Source organism: Aphelocoma coerulescens, chromosome 8, assembly GCF_041296385.1.
Source record: "Aphelocoma coerulescens isolate FSJ_1873_10779 chromosome 8, UR_Acoe_1.0, whole genome shotgun sequence".
NCBI lineage: Eukaryota > Metazoa > Chordata > Aves > Passeriformes > Corvidae > Aphelocoma > Aphelocoma coerulescens.
In genome coordinates this window covers 16,442,060-16,467,832 of record NC_091022.1, presented here as the reverse complement: position 1 = coordinate 16,467,832, position 25,773 = coordinate 16,442,060, and the positions used below count along the sequence as shown (strand labels likewise).

General features: G+C 36.6%; 3 protein-coding genes across 10 annotated transcripts in view; 2 read left to right on the top strand and 1 right to left on the bottom strand.

Annotated features, from left to right (window-relative positions):
- Positions 1-19: 19 nt before the first annotated feature.
- Positions 20-7,569, top strand: C8H1orf146 (chromosome 8 C1orf146 homolog). The gene is made up of 6 exons (XM_069022787.1): positions 20-105; positions 532-648; positions 2,488-2,581; positions 3,687-3,855; positions 6,921-6,999; positions 7,450-7,569. Exons 2-6 carry the CDS (start codon positions 580-582, stop codon positions 7,567-7,569), a joined length of 531 nt encoding a protein of 176 aa, XP_068878888.1. The 5' UTR covers positions 20-105; positions 532-579.
- Positions 7,566-25,613, bottom strand: GLMN (glomulin, FKBP associated protein). 8 transcript variants are annotated; one of them, XM_069022782.1, is made up of 20 exons: positions 25,512-25,613; positions 25,349-25,436; positions 23,858-23,932; positions 23,276-23,401; positions 21,788-21,907; positions 20,666-20,774; positions 19,234-19,480; positions 18,654-18,753; positions 17,462-17,649; positions 16,938-16,991; positions 16,088-16,118; positions 15,628-15,717; positions 15,037-15,078; positions 14,880-14,953; positions 14,486-14,570; positions 13,587-13,696; positions 12,433-12,496; positions 10,286-10,409; positions 8,820-8,902; positions 7,566-8,703 (listed from the first exon to the last, which is right to left on the bottom strand). In XM_069022782.1, the coding sequence occupies exons 3-20, from the start codon at positions 23,921-23,923 to the stop codon at positions 8,596-8,598; spliced, it is 1,821 nt and encodes a 606-aa protein (XP_068878883.1). In that variant the 5' UTR covers positions 23,924-23,932; positions 25,349-25,436; positions 25,512-25,613; the 3' UTR covers positions 7,566-8,595. The 8 variants fall into 8 exon arrangements, with proteins under 8 accessions (XP_068878883.1, XP_068878882.1, XP_068878887.1 ...); XM_069022781.1 differs by having other exon boundaries at positions 25,517-25,613; XM_069022786.1 differs by having other exon boundaries at positions 23,858-23,929; positions 25,517-25,613.
- Positions 25,609-25,773, top strand: part of RPAP2 (RNA polymerase II associated protein 2) — a 35,947-nt gene continuing 35,782 nt past the window's right edge. Inside the window, exon 1 of the mRNA XM_069022777.1 lies at positions 25,609-25,681. Coding sequence (XP_068878878.1) covers positions 25,633-25,681 — 49 coding nt within the window. The 5' untranslated portion in view covers positions 25,609-25,632. The remainder of the gene's footprint in view (positions 25,682-25,773) is intronic.

The following is a 25,773-nucleotide window of genomic DNA, read 5'->3' as shown; positions in this document are numbered from 1 at the left end:
TGAGGGCTGAGGGCGAGGGGGGGCCTCGCTCCCTTCCCGCCGCCGGGCTCCCGCTTTCCCGCCCTCCCGGAGGCGCCCCGGGGAGCCAGCCCAGCGCCAGAACAGGTTTTACATCGGGGAAGGGGCTGGGCGAGGCTGGCGTTGGGAGCAGCTGGCACCAAGGCTAGCGGGAACCATCCGGGCCCAGGCTCCGGGCTGCCTCTCGCTCCTGCCGGGAGCTCCGCTGACCCCAGCTGCTCCGCGTGAGCCTTGGGGAGACACAAACGCCTGCCAAGCTGCACATCCAGGAATATTTTCAGATGAGTGTTATGCCTTACAGAGGCAGCCTGCCCAGATGCAAATTCCTTAAAGCTATTTAGATATCTGATTGTCCTCTTAAATTAGCTCAGTGGCAGTGGGCTAAATCATGGCATGGCAATTGAGTAGTGCCCTGGTTTTTAATTAGCTCTTTAATGTGTCCGCGTGCTTTAAACATCTCGCCTCGTTAACTAGAAGGAAATACTTGTCGTCTCTCTTTTCCCAAATTTTCAGAAGTAGCACCTGAGATCTCACTGCAGAGCTATTAAACCATCGAAAGAGATGACAGAAGGTTGTGGGCAGGAGCAGACAAGGTGGATAACGACGATCATTATGAGTACAGCTCTGCAGGTAGGATACAGCATCTGACTCACCAGGAAATGCTGAAAGAAGCATTTCCTATATTCTGTATATGGAAATATTTTATTCAATGTCAATGAATACAGGTTTTTTCAGGATGAAACAGGGATACTAGTCTGAAGCTGCTTCTACTGGAATACTGGTTCTTTTTGTGTGTATCTGTATTTTCTGCTAGCTACTTCCATATCTATTTAGTATTCTTGCCACCTGCTATTCTGAGTTACACTGCTTTAGGATTGTTCTCCTGACTCATCGTTTTTGCACTGCACTGATGCCTCTTTCAGTTTGCTCTATAAATAATTCCATCAGAAATGTTGCTGAATTTTCTGAATTTCTCCCTAAATACTTTATTTTTTCCTATACAGTATCAACACAGGGGTAGACAATTACTCAGTAAGTACATAATTGAGTTTAACATATTGAGTCTTACAGATACTAATATATATTTTTATCTGTTAACATCAGAAGCCTTGACTCTGTTCCCAAGTAAAGTAAAAGGGTATGTCAAGGAGCTGGTAATTAGCTTCTGCAGCTGAGGCCAATTTCATGCCAGCTGGCAACAATTTAGAGGCAAGAGAGTTTTGATTCACAAGCAAGGATATCTTATGCTAGCTTGGCTGACAAGGTTATCACCCCATCTCCGCTGTGTAAATGGGTGAACCATGTTGAAGTAATTCCTGAATCACCTCAGTTTAAAGCCTATACTTACTTTCCTACTCATTTTGAAATTTACAGCCTGTAAACTGTGCCTATTTGTGCCATAATATGGCGAGAGGTAATGGATGGCAGTGATTTCATCAGCTATACCAGCGTAACTCACTCCTACTCCCAGCTCTACTCAAAACTACTGCTGTCAGGGCTCCCCATAAGCAAAGCAATGGAGATAACTGAATACAAATCCAGGATGGCTTTTCTGTATCAGTTTTAGTTATGAGCTATCATTTTCATATAGCTGTTATATTTATATTGGTACGTTAAATAATTTAGCAGTGGCTTTGAAGCTGAGACTTTTTTCCAAAATGTAGCTATACCTTGCAAGCAATTGCCGCTGAGTGTTCCCTTTGAAGGCGTGACATTTCTGGTTACTGTCTCCTTCAGGGTTCACTTGCTATCCAGATTTTCTGTTGTACTCTTCCACTAAATCATGGCACTTCCCTATATAAGCAGGCTGGCTGTGTTTTGAATGGGTAGGTTAAAGAACATGTTATTAGCTAAAAAAGGTTCCGTGATTTAACCTTTAATATGTGTGTGTTCGTGCAGCTTCTGTGGAACATACTGCAGAAATGCTTTTTGCAGGCTGAAAAATACATCCAAACACATTCCATTCTGTAGATGATTATGCTGCATAGTGCAGTGTTCTAGTTTTCCTGTGTGGATTGCATTCTGTCAAAAAGCTTTAAAGAAAATCATGTCCCATACAGAATTTCTGAACGATTTTCCAGCTGAGATGCTGACATCTGTGAAAATAATGCAGCCTAATTAACCAGAGTCATAGAAACACACTGCTGTATGATCCTCCTTTCTGCAAGTCCTCCTCTAGCACATCTTACCAAAACGTTTGAGCTTTATGCATTATGCAAGAGTTTCCTGAGACTGAATGTACACATACAGCATTGGAAGTTTGTAACTTCCAATCAAATACTTCAGAATTTCCTTAATTTAACATGTTTAACATGTTAGTATTTTTTTTTTTATTTTAAGTGGAATAAAAAATACTTTTTGAACAACAGTGCTAAATGGTTCAGCTATAATGGTTCAGCTGATGCTTTAAGAACATTTCTAACTTGTTGGCTGAAAACTTTTCAAAATAACCTTGTAAAATTTATTTAGGATCATGAAATTTCTACAGTTTTGCAGAGACAACAACACCGAGTTCGATACTCAGAATCAGTGGAAACTGGATCTGTGATTTTTCCTCTTTCTGGTACAGTACTTTAAAATTTATGTTTTTAAATCATAAATTCCAAAGAAGTACAAAGTCAGGCCCTGTTGTGGGCTACACTAAACTGAATAAAACCTGCCTTGTGGGGATGTTGTACAGTACTGGAAGGAGCTATGCTATGATTGTATGTAAATCAGAGGATGAAACAGAGAACGCTGGGAATTAAATACTTTCATTGTTTTTTACTTTTTTGGTACATTTATTATAGAACAGCTACATGAGATTTGGTGATCATTTGCTGAACTACTCAGTAAATTTTTGTTATGACTGAGTAAACATGCTAAATGCCACTAACATGTAAACTGCCATCAGGATCTTTAGTATACATGGCTGTAAATGTAAAGTGAACCAACACCTTTGGCTTTCAACTTGCAAGTTGAATTTGCAAGCTGGTGATAGCAGTGGAGGTGAGGAAAGGATTATTGGAGTGGGTTTGATTGGGAAATCACTGAGCTGTAAACATGAAATAGCTATTTTTCCTTTTTAGAACAGAAGATGTTTTAGACACATAGATGAGATCCTTTATCTGAAGTTTTCCTTTAAGGACTAGCACACATTGAGATAGATTTTTGTATGCTCAGTTGTTAAGCCTCCTAAACTTCAGCCTTCTTAACTTTCCATTTTAGAACAACTTAAATTGACAGAGTTACAATTTCATTTTTCATGGTAGACAATTTAGCTAACTTTTAAGATTTTACAGCTGTTTCTTTTATTTAGAAACAGGACTTGCTGAGCTTTTCAGTCAGCCTTTGCATTTGCCCCAAATTCATTCCATTATAGCAGTTGCTTGTTCCTGAAGCATGTACACTCAAAGGCATTCAGATGTGTCTACTTTGAGTGGATTGTATAGTTGGTGGTTTTTTGATGTTTTGGTAGAAAAATTACCTGAGATATTTGTAGTGTTACCTTAAAATCACTCGTCATCACTGGCCAAATCTCCCTGTCAGAGGTGTGGAAATCCATTCATGTTCTGTTCCATTGCCTTTTAAACAAATGGTTGAATTAAGAATTGTGCTTCCCAGTTTGTGGTGAGAACTTAATCCCATTGCTGCCATGACCTGTACATTTACAGCACTTTCCTCAATAGGCATTGCATTTATACTGTCAGACACTCAAGACTTGCTTAGGACAGGGGAAGAAGAGTTTTCCAAAAGGATTCAGAAGTTCATAAACATTCATCGGAACAGTTTTTTGGTTTTGTCAGCTGCTCTTCATGGACCAGAAGAATGGAGTGCCATGTTCAGGATTCAGAGAAGGTATGATTTCAACATCAAACTCAACTTTATATTGCTAAGAAGAAATGAAATAGCAGTCTTGGATTTGGAAATATTTTAGGAATAAATAGGACAAGAGGCAATGGACAGAAACTGATGCACAGGAAGTTTCACCTAAATATGAGGAAGAACTCCTTTACTGTGCAGTGATCATGCACTGGAACAGATTGCCCAGAGAGGGTGTATCTCCTTCACTGGAGATATTCCAGAACTATCTGGATGTAACCTGTGCAGCGTGCTCTAGGATGACCCTCCTTGAGTAGGGAGGTTGGAGTTGACACACTGTGGTCCCTTCCAACCTTACCCTTTGTGAATTATTTACAGGAATTCAGACACACATTGTATTTTACTAATGCACTGGAAAAATATTTAAAGCATTTGTTTATTAATAGCAAATAAAAAGAATACCAAGTGAATCAATCTGATATATCATAGGTAAGAAAAGAGGATGTTCCTCTAAACATAGCAAATATGCTTCCTTTTTCAATCATTTTAGGGCTATGTAATATAATTATTTTTCAAGTTTTCTCTTGAATTGGAAAATTACACAATTTTCTTAGCTCTGTAACCATATTTTCATGGTCATTTTCAAAACAGAACAGGCAAGTTTACGTCATGAGAAAAGGCTTTATTGTAAAGTGCAGATTTTTTACCAGCTTTTAAAATGTTTACTTGGAACAGTGTCTATTAAAATCGCCTAGAACAATTAAATAATCAATGTTATTTTACACCAAAAGTATAAAACAACAATAAAACTGGTTTATTTAAAACTTATCTCTAATTTCTAATGAAGTCTGAAAACTCGCATATTTTAGTACACACCTGCTGACAACAGCAATCAGATTATGCTCCATGCTTGTAGTCAGAACGATTTTCTTGTAGGTACAGTAGCCCTAACTGCAGCTGATTGTCACTCTGGCCTCACAGAAGTGACTATTCTAATGAAGTCTTTGATCTTTACCTCCTTGAGGTAACTGGCACCAGTTTCATTAAATCCTGGGCATACTTCCAAATGCTGATGCATAAAAGAGTGTATGAGATGAAATATAAGAAATCTATTACTCGTTTGTGAAAATGCTGTAAATTTTTATGAGAGGTTTTAAAAGTTCAGCCACCATTCAGCAGGACCACGTTATAGATTGATGACAGTGCTAATTCTCCATTTACTTTGTGCTTATGTAACAATGGATTTTGTGCATTGTATTTTGGAGCTGGATTCCATTTGGCAAGTCAGTAATTTTATTAAAATTAATATTTTGTCATTCCGAGCAATATCAAATTGATGTTGACAAGGCACAATTATATATATATATTTAAATTCATGTGCTTTTTTTACTACCTGGCAACTTGGAGTTCTGCTGTTGTTTGTAAATCACTGACTGAGCTTCTTCATTGGTGGGGTTGAAACTTGCACCATGTTCTTTGAAACTACAAGCCACCTGTTGGATTTGTTAAAAAACAAAGCCCCTTAGTAATTGTCAGGTTGTCTTCTATTACTATGTCTTTCTGCTTATCTATCTATGGGTTTGCTGCAATTGGGGAAGGATTTTTTTTTTATTATTATTAACCAGAAAATTACAGGATTCTTGTTAACAACATGAACGTTTTATGTAGGGTTGTGTACAGCATAGGGGAAGCAGGAGAAAAGTAGTGTTTATCATCATAGCTTAAATGAGCATTCCAGTAATAACCCCAGTACATCTGTATGTGAAGTTTTAAACACCTTGGAGGAAAGGCCAGACATGTTCAAATGCCTGTATTCTGTCCATCAATCAAATAATAAAACTAAATTTAGACCTGCTGTTAGTGGAAGCAAAACTATTTATAGAAACAGGTTGGATCTAGGTAAGTACATGTAATTGTTTCCTGTTGCACTTTGTTCATTCATGCTTTGTTAAGCCCATTCTAGTATTAGCAAAACTACATCAATTTTTGTCCCTGATCTCTAAATGTAAACCCAACCCTTGTTCCTACATCACCTTTTAGCAAAACCCACCAGGGACCTGAGTGCCTATGCTTAGAGAAGGACAGTGCCTGTAACATTTATTTTTGCTAATTAGAAGCAAGGGAAGGCAAGTTCAGCTGAGATACCTTACCAGCATGAGGTCTTAATGTGAATGAGTCCAAGTTATCAGACAGATTGCAGGGAAGAACAGGTGGTAGGCACAAGGGGAGGTCACAGGGGACTATGCAAGTGAGCAGCTGGGCACTTCATCTGCATTATTTAAATTCATTTTAGTTATTTAAAATTCCTCATTCTTTGTTGTTAAGTCCCTCTCCCGTTTTAGCTCTACAACAGAGAACAGCAGCAAAGGTAACGCTGTCATTGTTACAACACACTTAAGGTGCAAGGCTGAGGGAGAGGCTCTGTGCTTGCCTAAGCTTTGATCTCTCTCTTCCATAACTGCACTGAATGACAACTCATGTTACTATTTTGAATCTTCAGATTCCATTCTCAAGAATTAATTCTTTCTATAAATAGTGTTATTCATATGCATTCATTTTAGGTTAAAGTATTTGAGTGAACAAGCCTTTACATGAAAGTAGTGGAATTATCCCATTATCTTAATCATGCCTGGAATACAGGTTGTTTTATTTATAGTACAGTACAAAGATTTAGTTCAAATTCTGAAATACTTTTAGCACTGTATTTTTAGATACTTTGCTGTGTTCTTCCAAAGCCATAAAAACAACCTGAATATTTTTTACTGCCACTGAGAAGAGTTTTCAGCAATATCACAGAAGAGGGTTTAGCTCTCTCTGAATGTACACATGCTTAAGAAATGCTGATTGATTGTTGAAGAGACCTAGATAAAGAAATGAGCCCTTCCAAATCCCACCTAAGTAAGTGCTACAGAAATGGGACAGATGGCTTTACAAACAGCATGAATGCTCCACTTGCCCTTTCAAGATAAAAGCAGTCTTCTCCCTAAGTAAAACTGCACACTAAAAAGCTGTTTACATCACATGGGAATGCTGTTTGAGTTTTATGGCATAACAAATTAAATACATATTCTAAAAGTAATCTTACTTATTTTGATGTGCAGATTCCTGGGCAGTAACTTACGTGTAATACCAGTTCACAATCCTGCTGAAACTGTTAAATTAATGCTAACTATGGCTAAGGTAAGTCCAGTTGCATATACTTAAAAATATGAGTGTATTACTCAGGAAAAGCCAAGAACTGTAAAATATTTGGTTTTCCTTAATGGAACTTTTTGGGTCACACTGACCACAATCCTTTAATACACTGAGGTAGGACTGCTACTCTGATGCATTAGCTGAGTCTTTAAACTACTGTTAGAGGTAACTTAATAGCATCTAAGAAACAGATACTTAAGAGCTCGTTTGGCTGTTATTTACCATTGTTAAATTAGGATGTCTTCATTTACTGCTAATTCCTGTTGAAATACTATCACCTCTGTGTACATCATTCCTGAACACCTATTTCAGAACACGATTCAAATTTCACTGATGAATAATTCTGCATTTCTACTACTGGAAAAAGAAAATGTTGAATATTCTATTACCTAAAAGTCACTGTGTCCTACTCATAATATTTTTCTTTTCTCCAAGATAACTTCCAAGCCACAAGCAGATGATACTCGTTGCAAAATGGAAATGACAAAAGCCCAAATAATAGAAAAAAGTCCAGTTTGGAAGATGCTTCAGGAGTACCAATTGCACTGTAATTAACTTAGTATTTGGGTTTTTTATTCATAAATAGAGTTGCTACATTTTAAACAAAATATAAAATGTTCTTAAAAATATAGTTACATTTCAAAAGACTACATACAACATATGCATTTGGAATGAAAATTCATATTAAATAACTATACAGTGAAAAATAGCATACTTGATACCAAATGTACTGGGCGGGGGGAGAAGAAGTGGTTTAGCTGCACTATAGAAAAGTCATCCTTACTTTTAACTTGGTTCTGAACTTAGAAGCTCATCTGTTTATAAATAATTCCCCAAAATATTTACTATATCTTAAGGAAAACTATATGATTAAAGATAAGGATAATCAGAACAATTCCAAAATACAGGTATCCCTAACATAAGTAGCTGTATGTATGAAACTTTACATTGTTTTTTAAACACAAGGGTTATCTGTTAAGTTACTCAGTTTGGCTCAAAGTTGATGTGTTTTTCTTTAAACCTGGTTTCCTTTGCCACAGTGTTTTTACTATTGATAGATAGTATAGAATATACTGTTATCTATCTGTACCTTACAGTCCTGTTTGCAAATATAGAAGCTTGTTTGTCAACATTAAAATGTGCTAATAAAAATACCTTCTGCTTAAACACGGCTTTTTAATTAATGGTTCTTCAGTCACTTGATAAAAATCTTTGTAATTCACAACACCAGTCAGCAACTCTTACCTAACAAATTCTGAAAATAAAAAAAAAAAAAAATGCCTAGCCATACCTCCTTGCCACAGAGAAGAACACACCCCTGCCCTGTTTTTAGTTTCTAAACTTAAGAAAAAGCATCACATTCTGAAGAGAAGTAAATAGACTGTATCTGCAAATCACATGCAACAAGAGCAAAAGAAAATAAACAAGAACAGCAACAAGACTTATGAAGAACAGCATTTGCAATTCTGGAGACCACTCTAAATTGCTCTTCTTTAAAGGGTGGTAGCCTCCCTTGCAAGTGAAGTCTCATAGTCCAAATGATCTTGTAAGGAATATGTTAATTCAAACACTTCAGCTGACTTAACTATTTTCCTCCATTACAGCTTTTGTTTTCCCTTCAATGAGTTCTTCTACTCGAGCTAGAACACTTTCTATTAAGTCAAATGTGAAGAGAGCTGAGTGTAAAACCTGAAATGACAAGAAAGATGAGTGTTATTGTTAGAATTTTTTTTACCTATTTTACATTTGTCTCCACAAAAAATGTCAGTACTTCTGAGTGACTCTGAAGGGAAGTGCAAACTCACTTGAAGCTGCATTCCTGTAGTCATGGCAGGCATCTTTTCCCCACTAACAGTTACGGAGCAAACTGGGTTAGAACTGTGTGCCTCTGTAGAAGAAAACAACCAACACGATTCTTAGAATTAAAAGAATATTTAAAATATCAGCATTTCATGACAGTAATTGTTAAGAACAGAAATCTAGGGATGGATGAAATACATGACTGAGGGTGCTGAACCTTAAGAGGAAGACAGTTGGAGCTGGATGCTATCTTTACACTTTTTGTAACACAAATGCCTACATTACTGAACAGGCAAGATTTGCAACTGAAACCAATTTTATAGAGCTCACATGCTCTTTGAAAGGAAAAATAAAATGTTATCTGGTCTGGTTTTCATACATTTTTAGTATTTCCACATCCAGGGAAATAGTAGAAGGTTCTTTAGCTTGACTTAACGGATCCAGACATGAAATACTTATTTTATTAAGAAAAGGCTGCAGGCTTCTCTGTTTCAGAGAGATTACTTGCAGCAGGCTAAACTACAAGGACAGGTCTGAAAAAGAAGGGGAAAACCTCTTACATTCAGGCCACATATTTGAAATTCAATGTAATGTTTACAAAGATTATACATTAGGGAAGAAAGCTAAACCATTTATTGTTACAAGTTAGATGTTCTCTCCCAAACTCAAATCTCTTTGTACTTTGTTGAAGGCTAGAGAAATGTAAAAGGGACTTAAGAAAAAGCTTCCTGATTAATTTTGAAGGATTCCCTTTAGAAAGATATCCACAGGTTGTCTTGAGAAAAAAATCCCCTTCTTTGCCTCATACTTACATAGTTTTCAACAGAAGAGGATAAGACTAGGGGCAAAAAGCTGTATTGACATTTTTAGTAGCAGACACAAATTCCTTGGGCTGTCTTAATTATACTGGAGATCACAAGGAACAGAGGATCTGACATACAGAGATTGCCTAAAGCAGCTACAGCTCTTATGCCCCGTGCAATGTGTCTGCTTAACCCAGAGCAGAATCTGATTCTGTGTGTCAGATTAAAAAAAAAAAAAATTAAAAATGGATGTAATGCTTCAGGCTTCAGAGAGCACTGTGACTTACTTTTTCTCTTGTTAACCCCCCCACACCTGGTAGGAAACCAAAGGGTTATGCATTCAGAGAGACTTAGTCAGTCCTTCGTAAAATTAAAATCAGAAGTTTAAATGCAGAACAAGCTCTGAAGGTCTTCATGTGACAGTTCTATTAGGTTTCCATAAGATTTAGAAATATAATGACAGAAAAACAACTTCAGATTTTTCTGATCAATTATGAAAATTTTTAATATAGCAACTACTGAATTATTATTTCAAGTTTGGAATAGTGTCAACAGTTAAATAAAACCTGATCTATACAGCATTCACCAGTTCTTCATTTCCAAATGATTACCAAAGTTTCTAGGCATGAACAAAGATAAGAACAAAAAAAAAACCAGCAAAAACTGACCTTTTCTGTTTTCTTTCTTATTTTTTATTTCTGCTTCATAATGTGCTTTTGACATATTGAGTCCTACACGCAGTGGCTTTAAGAAATTCTGCTTTATCTTGCCAAGTGTGGTCCATACACCAGTCTAGTCAAACAGAGAAGGTTACAAAACAGTTTTAATGAAGCATTGCAATACTAAGCTTTTGAGCACAAGTTTTTTGACTAGTCTTTAAAACATACACTTCTGTGGTGGGAGGAGAAGAGAAAAAAAAAATTTGGACTTGTGCATTTAAGCAAGAACAGCATTGTGACAGATATTTAAGCTTCTCTTCCTCTCCCGTACATTATTTGTTGGTTGGACGATGAAGCAGTCAAAAAAAAAAAGGGGGGCAGAGGGAGGGAGGACCTAGGTGGGCTGATAACTACAGCCATGGAAACGCCCATTTTCAGCTTGTTCTTGTAAGCAAAGCTAAAAGGATCTTGATGTGTTGGAGGGGAGGTTCTAGGCCTGTTCTCAGGCTAGAATGTCTACACCAAGTCAGTGGCAGTTGGAGACTCTTTTCAGGTAATTCAGCAGTAAAACAACAAAAACTTATGTTAACATTCCTGAATTAACACTGTATTGCAATGCCAAATGAAAGTTCTGATAAATCTCATGCTTCCCACATGTCTATAGTGCATTTTAAAAGCATTGTAGGAATGTTACTGGATATGCTACTATCCCATCCTTCAGCACAGCAGCCACAGTGACAGCGAATTCTCCCCAATTTGGCATGGGTGGAAAGAAGGAGTTTATGATAATGGCACTTAGGAAGCAAGACGTGCAAGGAAAAGATGCTCAAGGCTGTTCAGGGTTACAGAGAGGAAAATAAGCTTGGGTTTGCTACAAAACTGCTGTAGAAGGAAACAAATACAAAGCAGTCTTTGTGTCCTTCAATATAGGAGCCATTTACACAACTCTTTTCTTCAGCCAGTATCCTCAAAGGGCAGAATAAGGATGATAAAAATAAGAATTTTCAGTGTTAAATACAGTGAGTCCACTAACAACAGTGGAAAGTCCACCAAATTTTAATACTAGATGACACAGTTAACTGTTCAAATAAGAACAGTAATTACTTCCACCAGGATGTGGCTACAAAAAGGAACTTTCTAGAAAAATACTTATTTTTAAACTTGATTAATGAAAATGCTTGTTATGCAGCAATCAAAATATCTGAACTGACGTGAAAGGAGGCATTTTCTTTCTGCCTCACTTGCACTATATGAAGAGAGACAGGGAGGAAGTCAAGAAGAACTGACAGAGCCTAAATTTAAGGGAAAATCTTCTGAAGATGTGATGCTATTTTTTCCTCAAACTGTATGGACATTCTTTCTGCCAGGTACTAGACAGCACTGTTAGAGCAGCTGAGTGCTACTACATGTAGTTTTTTATTAAGAATAAAAGAGGAGTTCTTACTTTCCCCACAAAGCTATGTATTTGCATGCAATTGAGTGGACCATAATGAGTACTTAAATAGCAATCACCCCTTAAATATGACAAACAGATACAGTCTACCAATATTAATTACATAAATATTAAATTAGAAATGCACCCACTGAAAGCTAATTTTGCTTTTCATTTTCATTATGGTTTCCACAATCAGTGCAAGTTATTTCACTGTTATTCTACTTAGACTAGTAAGATTATTAGACACTTACAAAATGTATTCCTGTATCTCAAATTAGTCTAAAAGGAGATCAGAATTTTTTTCTGTATTTCAGAAACCAGAAAATGGTATTTTGTATTATTTTTGTTACAAACATACCCAGTTGGAGGTTTGAGGGATACCAGTGAATTAATAAGCAAAAATAACAAATTTTTTCATATGGGAATACTTTTGGGTATGAGATTTTGTGGTGACATACTCTAATATTATGGAAATAGATCACAGTTCAACAGGCAGAGTAAAAGGATTCATTTTTTTATAGTAACAGTATAAATGCAAAAAATTTCATCAGAATAAAGGAACATCACATATTTCCTAATGCCTTAATAAAAGCATCACTTCTGGGGAACTAACCACTGCAAAGAAAAATGCAAAACCTATGCTTTTTGAATCAAGGATAACAGTGTTCATGTGAATCCACCTCTCAGCTAATCAATCATTTTCAAATAAAATAGTACTTACTTGATTATCACTTTCACAATCCTTAATGACTAAGTATCTCAGCAGATTTAGTGATGCCATAATCCTGTGAATTAAAAACATACAATTTATAATCCAGAGCACAGATACCTATTACCAGGATAGTAATTTTAATTGTCCATTAGCCAGACATCCTAAGAGTATCTGTACAAAAAGCAACCACATATCTGCTGAGCAGTACAGCTCCATCTAGAGCACCAGTGTGCAGTGATGTCCACACAACAGTTCACAAAACTGAAACTGTCATCAGATTGGAGAAGGCTGGTGATTGTGAGGTAGAGAGTTCTCTCAAGAGACAGAACCTATCTACAATATGCATCATTGATAATTCAAAGTCAATTTGAAACTAGTGCAACAATTTTCTTTATTACTGTACTGAATTTTTACTTTTGAGTGTGCTTTTTAAAATAAGGTTTTTGCTTTACCATACTTCCGAGCAGAAATTATTTCTTGTTTTTTCCAGATAAAAAGTATAGTTACACATCATACTTCTGGGCTTTTTAAAGCAGGTATGTGTCCATCTGGACATTATCTCCCCACTGATTTAGAAGTCTAAGCATCATCATATTATTTATTATATAGGAAGGCTTGCCCTATATACAGGGGATTCTCAGAGACATTTATTTTTTTATTTTTTAATGCAATTATTTACTGTTCAGGTGGATCTGTAATCCTACTCATGAGATACTGGATTCCCAGCAGCAATCTGCAAAACAGCCTCAAAAATGCCTTGCACTGTAAGTTGCATCTGGTAATTGTTATTCCCCTGTATCACATTAGACAACATACCACATTGCTTTTACTCCTCCAATTGCTTCTGCAGAGAGCTGACAAACCATACATTCCTGAAGAAATTCTTTACCCAGTAATTATGTCATTTCACGTCTGAAGTCTTAACATCCTCGGGGAATGGAGGAGGACATCCTTTTTTACTGTTAAAAATTAATGTAATGGCATTGTGACATTCTTCTATGCAGAGCTGGTTGAAATAAGGGACTATTTCCATTTCTAGTTCCAAAAACTTAAAATACACTGATGTTGTCACCTCATTAATTACATGACAGCATACATCATTGTAGTAAGGTAGTTAAATGATAAAGAAAGGAGAAAAGCTTCCAACTGTGATTGCAACTCACCTGTCTGAGTTTTGCAGAAGATCAGTCTCAGCACCTTCTGGAAGTGAAAGTACTAAATCTAGAAGGGAGATCAGGTGATGTCCTGTAAACCAAACGTTGTCATATTCCTTCTAAAAAAAATACAAAAAGTTTAGCTGAGTGCAAAATTTAGATCTTAAATAATGTAACAAGAACTTGCATAAAACAGAAAAGTAAAAAAAAAATAAAAATCAAGCACGGGAAGAAATGTTTTCTAATTATCACCTCCCTGTGAGTGAAGTACACAAATCAGCCTTTTAATCATTTTAGAATTATTTGTCTTTTTGACAGCCAGGAAAGAAATGGAAGAAATGTAGTAAGAGAATTCTGAAGCTGCATAGTAAAAAGTTAATCATTTAGTTTTAATTAATTTTCCCAACTTTCTGGTATAAATTACTATAAAATATGAGATTAAAATGGCTTTGATCTAGCTCAGCCCTTCCTGATGGATTTATCATTTGCGTAGCACTCATAATAAAATGCTGACTGTCATCATAAAAGCAAAGAAAAAATTAATAATTCTATCTGGACTGTAATGTTTGAATTACATTTTAAAAAATGAGGAACTGTGGGGATAAAACTATACTGAGCAGTTCCACTTTAAGAAAGAAATGTATTTTCAAGCACAGAAAAGGTAATAACTTATTAGAAAAATACAGTAAGATTGTGCAATTAAAAATACAACTGTAAAATTATAACCCAAATATGCATAGACAGAAAAAGCTAAAGTAATGTTTTTAATAAAATTTTCCAATCTTACATTTCTTTTCAAAGTGGATTTTTTAATGCATCACTCAAAGTTTAAGCTGTAGACATTTTCTCAACATCATACTGATAGGATTTTGAGAAGGCAACTTGGTTTTTACTGGTAACAGCCTCACCGTTAACGCTATGTGAATCTGATCTTTTATATTTTTAATAATGTATCCTTCCACACCAGCATGGTTGCTTGTCTTCAGTAAACACCTTCAAACAAACAAAACAAAGATATTATCTCTTTAAAGCTGCCCATAGAGTTAGTTCAAAACTTAGATGACATTCACTAAGTGGGAGTTTTACCACAGAAAAACAGTGACTATGTAACCTTTAAACACTGGCTTACATAAGACAGCTAATTTTATATGAGGCAATTGAAATTCATTATTTATCAAAAAATTAACATAGTAAAATTAATGTGGCTTATCAGATGGAAATTCTGTCAGAAATCATTGTATCTATGCAATTAAGCTGCACTAGGGCTGTTATTACACAACCTACAGTAACTGGGATGCATACCTGAATAATGTGTATTTTCCCTCTGTGTCAAACTTGTCTATGAGCAACTGCAAAATATTTAAACTCTTCTTTCTCTAAAAAAAGCAGAGATGCTTATCAGATGAATTCTAAAAAAATTTATTCAGCATTTACTGATTCTGTAGGCCACTTAACATACCATATTCTCCATGGGGCAAAGGGTCATAATTTTTACCAAATCCTGCAGTCAGAAAAAGGAAATACAGTTTATAATTACATACAAATTATTACATTACATCACACTGACCAAAATCTACTCAAGACTTTAAAAAAAACCAACCAAACAAAAAACCCACAGCACACTTGGGAATGTCCAGGTGATTATGTGAAGATTCTCATCAGAGAAATTCATGCCAGCCTCAGTGGTCAAAATCCCAGGGCTGACCCACAAGAGCTCTACTCTTGTACTGTTAGTTCCACATAAGAATGTAGCCAAGCAGCACACTGGCAAGGAGGAGACAAAATCAAGCAGGCACCACCTTTCAACTAAGATCTGTGCCCACCTGCTTCGGTGACCTGTACATACACTGGGTGTATTTTAATTGTCACTGAAACTTCTGCAGCAGGCAGAAGAGACAATCAATTCTTTATAGCAAGACACTGAAGGTTTCAATTTCATGGAACAGGCGTAAAAAGGTCCAGTAATATGCCCACTCTCAGACATCTAGAGGACCACTAGGTATTATTTCTAATCAAACTTTGAAGATTTCTCTACATTGTTTCTTATTACCTGAGGTACATTAATAAAGACTCTGTATTCTAAATAGGGATGGAGAAGGCTGTTATCTTCCATTCTCAATAAACAGCTCTCAAACAGATCCTGTAGGGTGGGGAAAAGAAAAGAAGGCTGCCAACAGTATGCACATACACAGGATGTTAATACATCAGCTTAATATCTCATGGCTAAAACACCCTTCACTCTTAAATACTCATTCAGATATCACAAGTTCCAAGCAGCTGCAATTTTAAGTAAAAACTGTAATTTAAACATTTATGCAGGACTGTAAGTTCAATAAATACAGGTACTTTTAAGACTGAAGAATACTTAATTAAGCATCAAAATATTTCTGAAACTATTATCTGAACTATCAGTTGTACCCCTCTTAGAAGGGGAAACAAGTTTTACCATTCCTTAAACTGAAAAATAAAACATTCTAACATTGAAAATTTAATTTAAAAAAACAACTTACAAGTCCTTTAGATAATACAGATTCTTCTGTTCTAGAAAAAAAATCAAATATAAGTTGTTAATTAAAAAGACAGTGGATATTTCAGAAGAAACAGCAGAACAGAAGTCAACAAGAAATTGTCCCTCAACAATTTTCACTCTATTTTTAAAATACAGAATCTTCGTTACTCTTCTCAAAGATTTTTAGAATAAACTTGTGGATGAGAAGTTGAAGATGAAACTCATCTCTTCACAGTGAAAAATTACTTTTTCTCCCTCAGTATTTTTAAGCGCTCAAAAGCAGTGTCATCTCTCATAGGTACTGAGACATTGATTACCAAAGAAAATGAAATGGTAAGCAGTCAGAATAGGAAACTTGCCTTCTATAGCAGTGCTACAAGCTGTTTGGTAACACTGCTGCTTATGGAAGGTGAAATAATCACAATATATAGAAAAGGTTGGTTTCCTTTAGAAAGCCTGACCTTTAAGTATTTTCTATATCATGTCAGAATACATTCAAATAAATATTTTCACAATAGTTGCCTTCAGTAATAATTGTTACAGAAGTGCAAGTAAGTGTACACTCTAATTAATTATTCTGCATGTGTTTAAACTACTAATTTTACATTTTCAGAATAAAGTTTCTAAAAATGGTATCACAATACCATATCACATACAAGAGGGAAACAATACATACATGTTTAGACAACTTCTCCTTCTTAGTAAGAGAAGCCATCTTGTGTGGAACTTACCATTTTAATGCTCAAGTTTAAAAACCTCCTCTGAACTTACCTATATTTCAAATTTGATATTATGAATCACTGGAAAAGATCACACCCACTATCTAGACCTGCAAATTCCACAAACCCTACCTTTTCAGCAGCACTTCAATATGTGTCATATTGCATAGCAGAAGGTATGAAGGACTAGAAGAGAAGAATTAGGCTACATTAAACTGCATAAGCCATATACGTTTGCACATAATTAATATATTTGACAGGATTTGTATTCTTTGAAAAAATAAAAATATCTTTCTAAAATAATTAATTTTTAAATAGATAAAAGAATTATAAGTCAAATCACTGTTAAGAACTCTTATGTAGAAACTGTCTATAGATGTGTAAATGAACATTTAATACAATTAATTTTCAGCATGTGACTAATCATACCAGTTTCTGTTAAAGGACAGCTCATCTAAAATTAAACTGCAATACATCTGCAGGAGTATGTACTTTATATATATAAACTTACATAAAATATAAATGCATAAAGATTGACATAAAATTAATACTAGTGAAATATAGATTTCATTCATAACTGTTCACAAATAAAGTTCTCTTCTGCTCAGAATCTTCAAAGTACAGACTTAAAGTAAGTGAAAAAGAATAGTTCTTACCTAAAAACCATTGGAAAGCATTCAACACCAAAATGCTGAACAAACATCAGGTAGGACAGACATGCCAAAGAATCAGTGGAATTCTTTCGCTCTATGTCTGCAAACTCAGGATTCTCCCAGGGCGGACTTTTGCCTTTATTAGGCACAAACACTAATGGTATCAATTCTCTTATATTCCACAAAATGTCCTAAAAAATAAAAATAGATTTCCTATAGTTGCCTTAAAACACCTGTATACCAATTAAGTTTTAAAGCTCTAACTGTATTTACAGTACATTCTCTTGTACAGTATGCATATAAATTAATATAAATATGTTTTAAATAGATAAAATAGTATAAAGAGGTGATATTTATGATATATGTACAAACGCACACAAAAAATCCCTGGAGGAAAAATGACTAGTGTTGGAAAAATGTTACTAAGATAGCAAAGTCAAGCACACAAAAGTTAGCAGAAGGCAGAATAAAGACCACCTGCTAACTCCTAGTTCAGCTCCTTTATTCCCAATGCTATGAGTAACAATAGGTTCATGAAAACCTTTTGTCACAAAATCTCTGTGTTTTTCGGAACACAGAATACTCAGTATTTTGGTTTTTTCTCACTAATCAATATGGAGCACAACATTTAGCTGCTAGAGGCAAGCCCTGATTTAAAGTTAGAATTGCTTTGTATGGCCTTTCTTTCCTGTGATGCACAACACAAGGAACACCTGACATTTGTACACCAGAAATACGACAGCGGTTACCCCCCAACGCCCTTCATGTGGCTGAGGACAGAATGTAACTCCTGTTGTACACATTACAGAGAAATGAGGAGATCAAGGTCAGCTCACTATTCTGGGGTTGCCCAAACCCAACATCCAGGATGGCATATTTTGGAAAATTAGGATTACACAAGATGTCATACAGTCAAAGCATGACTTACTGACCTTAGCTTCAGCTCTCACTACCTAATGCCATAAACAGATGTAAATTTATTGAGAAAGAGAAGAAAAGGTAATTCATAATTAGCATTAAAAACATGTTTTTCAGACTGTTTCCAACAGGAAAGTCAGGATGTACCTTACAAAGCCCAGTAAGTCACCCCACTAACCAATAATGAAATCAAAATGAGCTCTAGAACAAATTACAGGCAATTATCAACTAGACCACTGGTTCTGCACACACTGCAGTTAATTTTGACTGCACTCACTATAATTTCAGTTGCAAAATGCCGAAAAGGATGTTCTTCAATGCCTTCAAGTTGTTCAAGCTGAGCTGTCAATAATGGGTACTTCAGGCTTTTCATACAGCTGAAATAGAAAGGACCAATACAGTCATAAATACAGACTATGACAGTGTTATTGATGACCAAGAATAATGTCTGTATTCATATCAGCTGCTGCTATTCAAGGTATTCCATGGAGAATAAAAAAAACCAAACCCAGCATCTCCTGTAGAAGCATTCCTTAGACTTCACCTCCAGACTATGATCATTCTCACTGCTGTAAATTTGAGGAGAGGCATACCAAATCAGCTTCACAATACAGCAACTAATAGTTGTTTACCATTTCCCTGTACTAAACAGAAAGTAGCTTTTACCTTTCTTCTCTCACTTCATACATCTATCAGGCCTATTTAGGGATTCTTTGTCAAAATACCACATTAGTTGGATATATGTTGGCAGCATTATAAAACACTAAAATGTGATTTATTTGCTACCTATACAATAAATGCCTACTACTCTTTTTGTTAAGTTACAGGAATACATAACACTGACATAAAATGCTCACAATTTTATTAATTCTTCTTTCAGCTCCATGTCATTGTATTCTGATGACTTTTCCATATTTTTAACAACTTCATTCACAAAAGGTTTAGCAAAGTCCACCACTGCATTACAACATTGACAGAGACCAAGTTTATCTTCTTGTATTTGTTGTTTCGTATAAGGTACAGGTAAGGGAGTAAGCTGATTCATAATCATGGCCAATGACAAACCCACTGAGTAGGCTTTCTTGTTCTGAAGTTTCAAAAGCACTGGGGGAAAGAAAATAAAAAAGGGAAAAAATAGAACATTTTGAGACATTAATTTATTACTTACTTAGTAGAGGAAAACATGAAGAAAAACAACATGACTACATAAGAAAACATTTCCTTTTCAGGGAAGGAGAGGGACTGATACCTGAAATCACATGAGCAAATCCAGCCAGACTAAACATCATCCCCTAGTTTAATATACTGTAGTCAACGTGATCATGTATTTGCAAGTAACGAATATTAAAGCTGTCACACATTTCACCATTTTTCATTTCTCCACACCACCAGGATGAGGACCAAAAGAAAATCCACTTTTCTAGAACTGGGCTAAGTGAAATGATACATATCTGACCCCGAAAACACATTTATTACTTGACTCCTTTTGTGCTTGGCAAAACCAGAGACAATGGCCCAGCTTTTCTGCTGAGAACTGACTCTGCTTTTTACTCCATGGCAAAAATAACAGAGACTCTCCCAGACTGAGTAAGCAGCACCAGAGGCTGTCCATTTTACCTGGACTCAGTGCAGAATAACTGCAGATTGGCTATCCAATAAACCACGTGTTTCTCTTGTTAAATTCTAACATAATACAATAACGCATCTTGGAGATTGCTACAATCAGACTTCAATTTGACACACAACACTGAATTTCATCTCATCTAACAAAACAGCAACTACTGCTTGTTACCTACTGAGAGAATGGCCAAACTCAACATTTTAAATTTTCATATGTAAGCCAGAATAATGCTCCCCCACCCACCAATAAAGTATTTCAACATGCTTCAATTGAAATGAAAGTTTTAGACTATAAAAAAATAGAATTGCATGTTTTAGAAGTTAAATAATGAATTTCACAAATCCATGTGATTCCTTATTTCTGCAACAACAGCATGAGTGCTTTACACCTCTAAATATAACTGTCATAGGACCACATTCTTGTAAATGATGAAAAATAGCTAAATACTGCTTTCTCAACTGACACTATTAGTCCCATCTAAAATATTTTTCTAACAGGCCAATATAAGCATGAAATGTATGCCTTGTGTTATTTTACAGAATATAATAAACTGTAAAGCTTGTCAGGACAGATGTATTCTGAAACCATTCCAGCAAATGCTAAACTAAATTGATAAATAAATGAGAAAATAATTTATTTCATAAATTGCATGATAAACTGAATCCCACCTGTCTGCAAAGGCTGAAGCAATAACATGACAGTTTGGCACACTTGCTCTCCAGAGGTCTGCTCAATCTGCTCAAGTAAACCTAAAAAAAGTTCCTTTGGATTGCAGAGCTGCAAGAGTGGAACAATGCATATTTTTAAATAACCATGGTCATAAGCAAAAAAATTAATCACATGCAAACTTCAATACCGAAGTTCCTGAATGTCAAGAGAGAAGAACTGAATATCCAAGATAAGATTTAAGAAAACAATTTGAAACAGTAAATACGTGCCTGCAATTAAGATCCATGGTAGAGCATACCTGTGTGTACACTTTCATATGAGCTGAAAACATATAACAGTAAAAATTGAGACTAAACCTGATTTTTATGCATTTTAAAAACTTCACAGTACCTTTGCAAAGTAATCCTTAGGAGCAGAGAGAGAATTAGAATTTGAGTGTCAATTTAATTCAAGCTATAAAGTTTGCAAGTTGTTTTTGGAGTGCATAAATGAAAGAGAATGAGTTTTTTACAGATTAAAACATTTTTCCCCTCCTACTCCATCAGAATCATCAGGTAATGATTCTCATATTGAAGAAGGATGAATGATTTAAAGAAAAGACTTTGCAGAGTGAATGATAGAGAACAATAAATGCTATTCAGACACAGATAAGTGGAAAATGGCAAGGTCTTGCAGAATGGTTTTGAAACAACTAAAGAGAAAACATCAACAGAGAGACCTTGAATTAGATACTAGAAAACACATTCAGCAACATACTGTAAGTTTTACTCAAGCTAGCCAACTCAGCTAAGATTGTGTCCTTTAGATCAACTTAGCTCATTTCAGTGTGAAAACCACACCTCTGATGCTGAGGCTGCCTCTTCCAAAGAGCCCTGCCCACTGAACTTGCACCATGAATTCAGAATTTGCTGTACCTTTAAACGGAGGTGAGAGAACGTTAAACTAAGAGCAGCTTAGCAGTGATGTAGATCCATTATGCAAATATTGTCAGAACCGAATTGTATATGTTTGTGTAACTGGCCTTTGGTGCACTAGCTTTGTGGATTAATGATCTAGCACCCCTTTCTGTGCAGAACTTCCCTAACATTATTGTTTCATAATCATGTGTTTCAAACCCATACCTGTGCCAACTGATCTAGTATCCTCAGGCAGCTTTCTCGCTTATCGTCTTCTTGTTTGTACATGAAAATACATCTAACAAGAGGAGAAATGAGATTCCAACCCATATTCTTGATGATAACCTAAAAACCAGATTTTCAGAGAATAAACCAAAACTGGACGTCTTCTAAACCCAGAATAATTGTATAAAGACCAAAACTGACAACAGATGAATGTTGTAACTGTTACTGTCACTGTCATTGAATATTTAACAACTGTTATCATAATTTGACACACATTGTATTCTGTCCCCATACCTATATAAACACAGCTGCATATTTTGTATAGTTTTTTTCTATTTCTTAACATTAACATGTCAATATATACTTCTAAATGTCTATGAAAATACATTTAAAACAGGACTGAGCAGAGGAGTTGTGCTGAAAGAACACTTAGACAAATTAGTTGTAACTTGAGGGGACTCAGACTTTCAGTTGTTACTTCAAACTCACAAAATTCCAAACCAGATTGTGAACCTCATGTAACATTGCTAAAATATTCTGCCCTTCACTTTCTTTCTGAACTTCCTATTTATCTCTGTTCAGTTTAGTATATTCTCCCAGCATCCCTAGTGCCCACAAACAGTAGTATTTCAAATTGCCATCAGCCTAGTTGGCTCCTACAGTTTTGGTCAATATTATTATATCCATTTGTGGTGGGCTGACCCTAGACAGCAACTAAGCACCCCACCACTGCTTCCTAGCTCTTGTCCCTCAGTGGGATAGGGGCAAGAGTCAAAAGAGCAAAACAGGCTAACCCCAAAGGTAAGGACAATGTAACGTGAATGACAAAAAACAGCAGGGCATGACAAGGGGGAATGATGCAAACCAGCTCTCACCAGCAGACCAATGCCCAGCCAGCCTCCAAGCAACAGCTACTTTGGAATGGGTCCCCATCCGCATGTCTTTCCTGCTGAGCACGATGTTACATGGTGTGCAATATCTCACTGCTTTGGGTTAGCTGTGTCTCCTCCCAAACTCCCTGCTTACTGGGGGCAGAGTGAGAAATGGAGAAGGCCTTGATGCTGTACAAGCATTGATCAGCAGTAGCTGAAACACTGGTGTGTTATCAACACCTTTTTAGTCAGAAATCTAAAACACAGCACTATGCAAGCTGCTATGAAGAAAGCCAACTCCATGCCAGCCAGACCCAGTACACCATCTGAAGTCCCTGTCCCGCAGAAGTGGGATGCTGTCACTTTCTCCTGATTATGCTTTCGTCCTTCCTTTTCTCTTTGCTTCACTCACAAAGGAGAGTTATTAATGGTTTTAAGATTACTGTGACTTGGGTTTCTGTGAGCTACCTGAATACAGAATAATGTGCACTTAACACAGGTCAACTTATTAGCGATTCATATGGACAGCCTTGCTCTACACTCTTAATAATTGCTCTTAATAAGCAGTTTTATATTTAATGATGTTAATAAACACTAATATATAGTGCAAACTTACCTTGTTTTTCTCATTTTGAATTACTTCTAATAACTGAGCTGCATATCCATCTTCCAAACACTTCTGACCTGCTACCTGAAACAGACTAAAATCTTCTCCTTTGAAATCAGCTTCTTCCAGAATTTGCTAGAAAGAAAATATTAATGTTTAACTCCATACTTATTAAAGTCAAGTAAGAAATAAGAAAATCCAAGCTTTCATTTCAAAATTAAATGTAGTATCATTGTAACTTTTATACATTTTTCACATATTGAAAAAGCTACCAAGTTAGGATGGAACATCAAGGCAGTATTTCAATAGCATTAAGTCTAGACTACAGGATTCTGTTTGGAAGATGTATTTTCTACAGCCTGCTTTTGTTCCTGGGTACAAGAACACTTCTTTCTCCAAGAAGCAGAAATAATCAAGTATCTTGGGATAAGCACCACAGAGAAGTCAATGAAACATGGAGGCTGAACTCCAGTGAGGAGTTCTGCTAACAGCTGACTTGTTTTTTGAGGTAATTTTGGTTTTAATTATAATATATGAAGAGAAGTTCACACTACTTATACTTGTTACTTCTAAGGAAAGAAAACTACTTACGCATCTTTGTATTATGGCTTGAAGTTCATCAACTGCCATTATAGCTTGACTGTGTTCTTCTGGCATCAAAATCTACTATAAATTAAAGAGGGCAGTATTACATTACATGAATTTAAAACAGAGGCTGAAAAATAATCACATTATCAAAAAAATGTTAGTAGAGGAATAAGAACAACCTAGACAGATATTAAGACTACATAATTGGAAAATAAGGGAAAATTCCTTTTTAAGAGGTGTACGCTATATTATTCTAGTCCCCATATTTGCAGGAGACAATATTACAGACAGGAAACAACCTGCATTCTATGCACAGGAAAGCAATTTTTCAAGTACTATCTGGGTCACCTTAAGAAGTTTGAAGGTTTCAGTGACTACTTTGGGCACATACATGGAAACCTGCAGCTAATACAGAGCAAGTCTGGGCTCACTGCATGCCAAGTGTGATAGCCCATGACACACTACATTTTCTGTCACTGTTTTGACCAGAGGTGCTTCTGCTCAGCCCTGACTAGCACACACTAACCCGATGTCTGGCACGTGAAGGCGCTGATCCAAACACCATGCCACTTTATATCAACAGTCCCATCAAGATTACATATACAATATAATTTATTTCTTTCTAGTGTCTAGGTTGGACTAGTTCAGTGGCCTTTTACCTCTAAGTATTAAAATTTACAACTTTCTTGCTAAAAACAACAAAGTTATACACTTAAGTAATGTCAAGTATGTACCAAGTCTTACATAGCCAGGACCATGAATTACAAATACAATCAAGCTTGGGTATCCCATACGACATATCGTAGCAGCAGTCATAATCTTTATAGTATTAAGTAATGCCACGGGCCTAAACCTGGTTATATGATCACCACGAGTGTCAATTACCTCTACATCTGGTCAATTAGGTAAGTATTCATCAAAACACAGACATCTCCATGTGATGTCCTCAGCCTTTCCTCTTACATTTGACCTAAGCTACATGAGACAACACGTAGACAACAAACCTATCTGGATGCTTACAAAAGGGGGACAACTCACAAAAGCTTAAAAGGCATTTTTATGTGACCTTCTTTATTCAAAGAATAAACAACTCACTTTCTATTCTCGATGGTCCAGTTTGACACCTGTATGTCACTGAGACCTATCCTTTCTAGCCTGTCATTTTAACCAGGTCATTACCACATACTTTATTACCACACTTTGTACTATTTGAGCTCTTCACTTTACAGAATGTTACTAATCCCGACAAAAAAATGTAACATACTTTCGAACGCCAATACTGTTGCATTTTCAGCTCTCAGTAACTTCATAATGTACTTACAGCCTTGAAACGCTCCCCAAGCACCCACCGTGCTGCTCCAGGGATTTACTGGCTGAGCTCGCAGATGGTCTCCGGCCTTAATACTTAATCCGGTTTCTAACTGAATCTTTTAGGAGGTTTCAGCGGCAAGTAGGCAGCATCTGAATCATGCGAAACGTTCTATTAATACTCACCAAACTCCTTCCTAATAAACAGACACCCCAACCCCTTCTCTGGGCGCTACCACACGCAGGCTGGGACGAAGAGGCTGCCAGCCTCAGCCTATAACACAAAGCTGAATTAAAAACCAGAAGGGCACAGCACCACCTCACCTCACCTCACCTCACCTCACCTCACCTCACCTCAGCCCCCACCACCAGCCGAACCCCTCAACTCCGCGCTGCCGCCTCTCCCGGCCCGGCCCCGCCGCAGCAGCAGCTCCGCCCCGGGTGAGAGGTCGGCGGGCGGAGCGGCGGTGATGGCGATGATGGCGGCCGGGACGGGCAAGCCCCGCCGGCGGCGCGCAGGTGGGGGCCACGTTTCGCGGGCCAGTACTCCCCCCCCCGCCTGGCGCTTTGGGCTCTCCCTGTGCCCCCAGGCCGGCACAGCGGCGGACTCG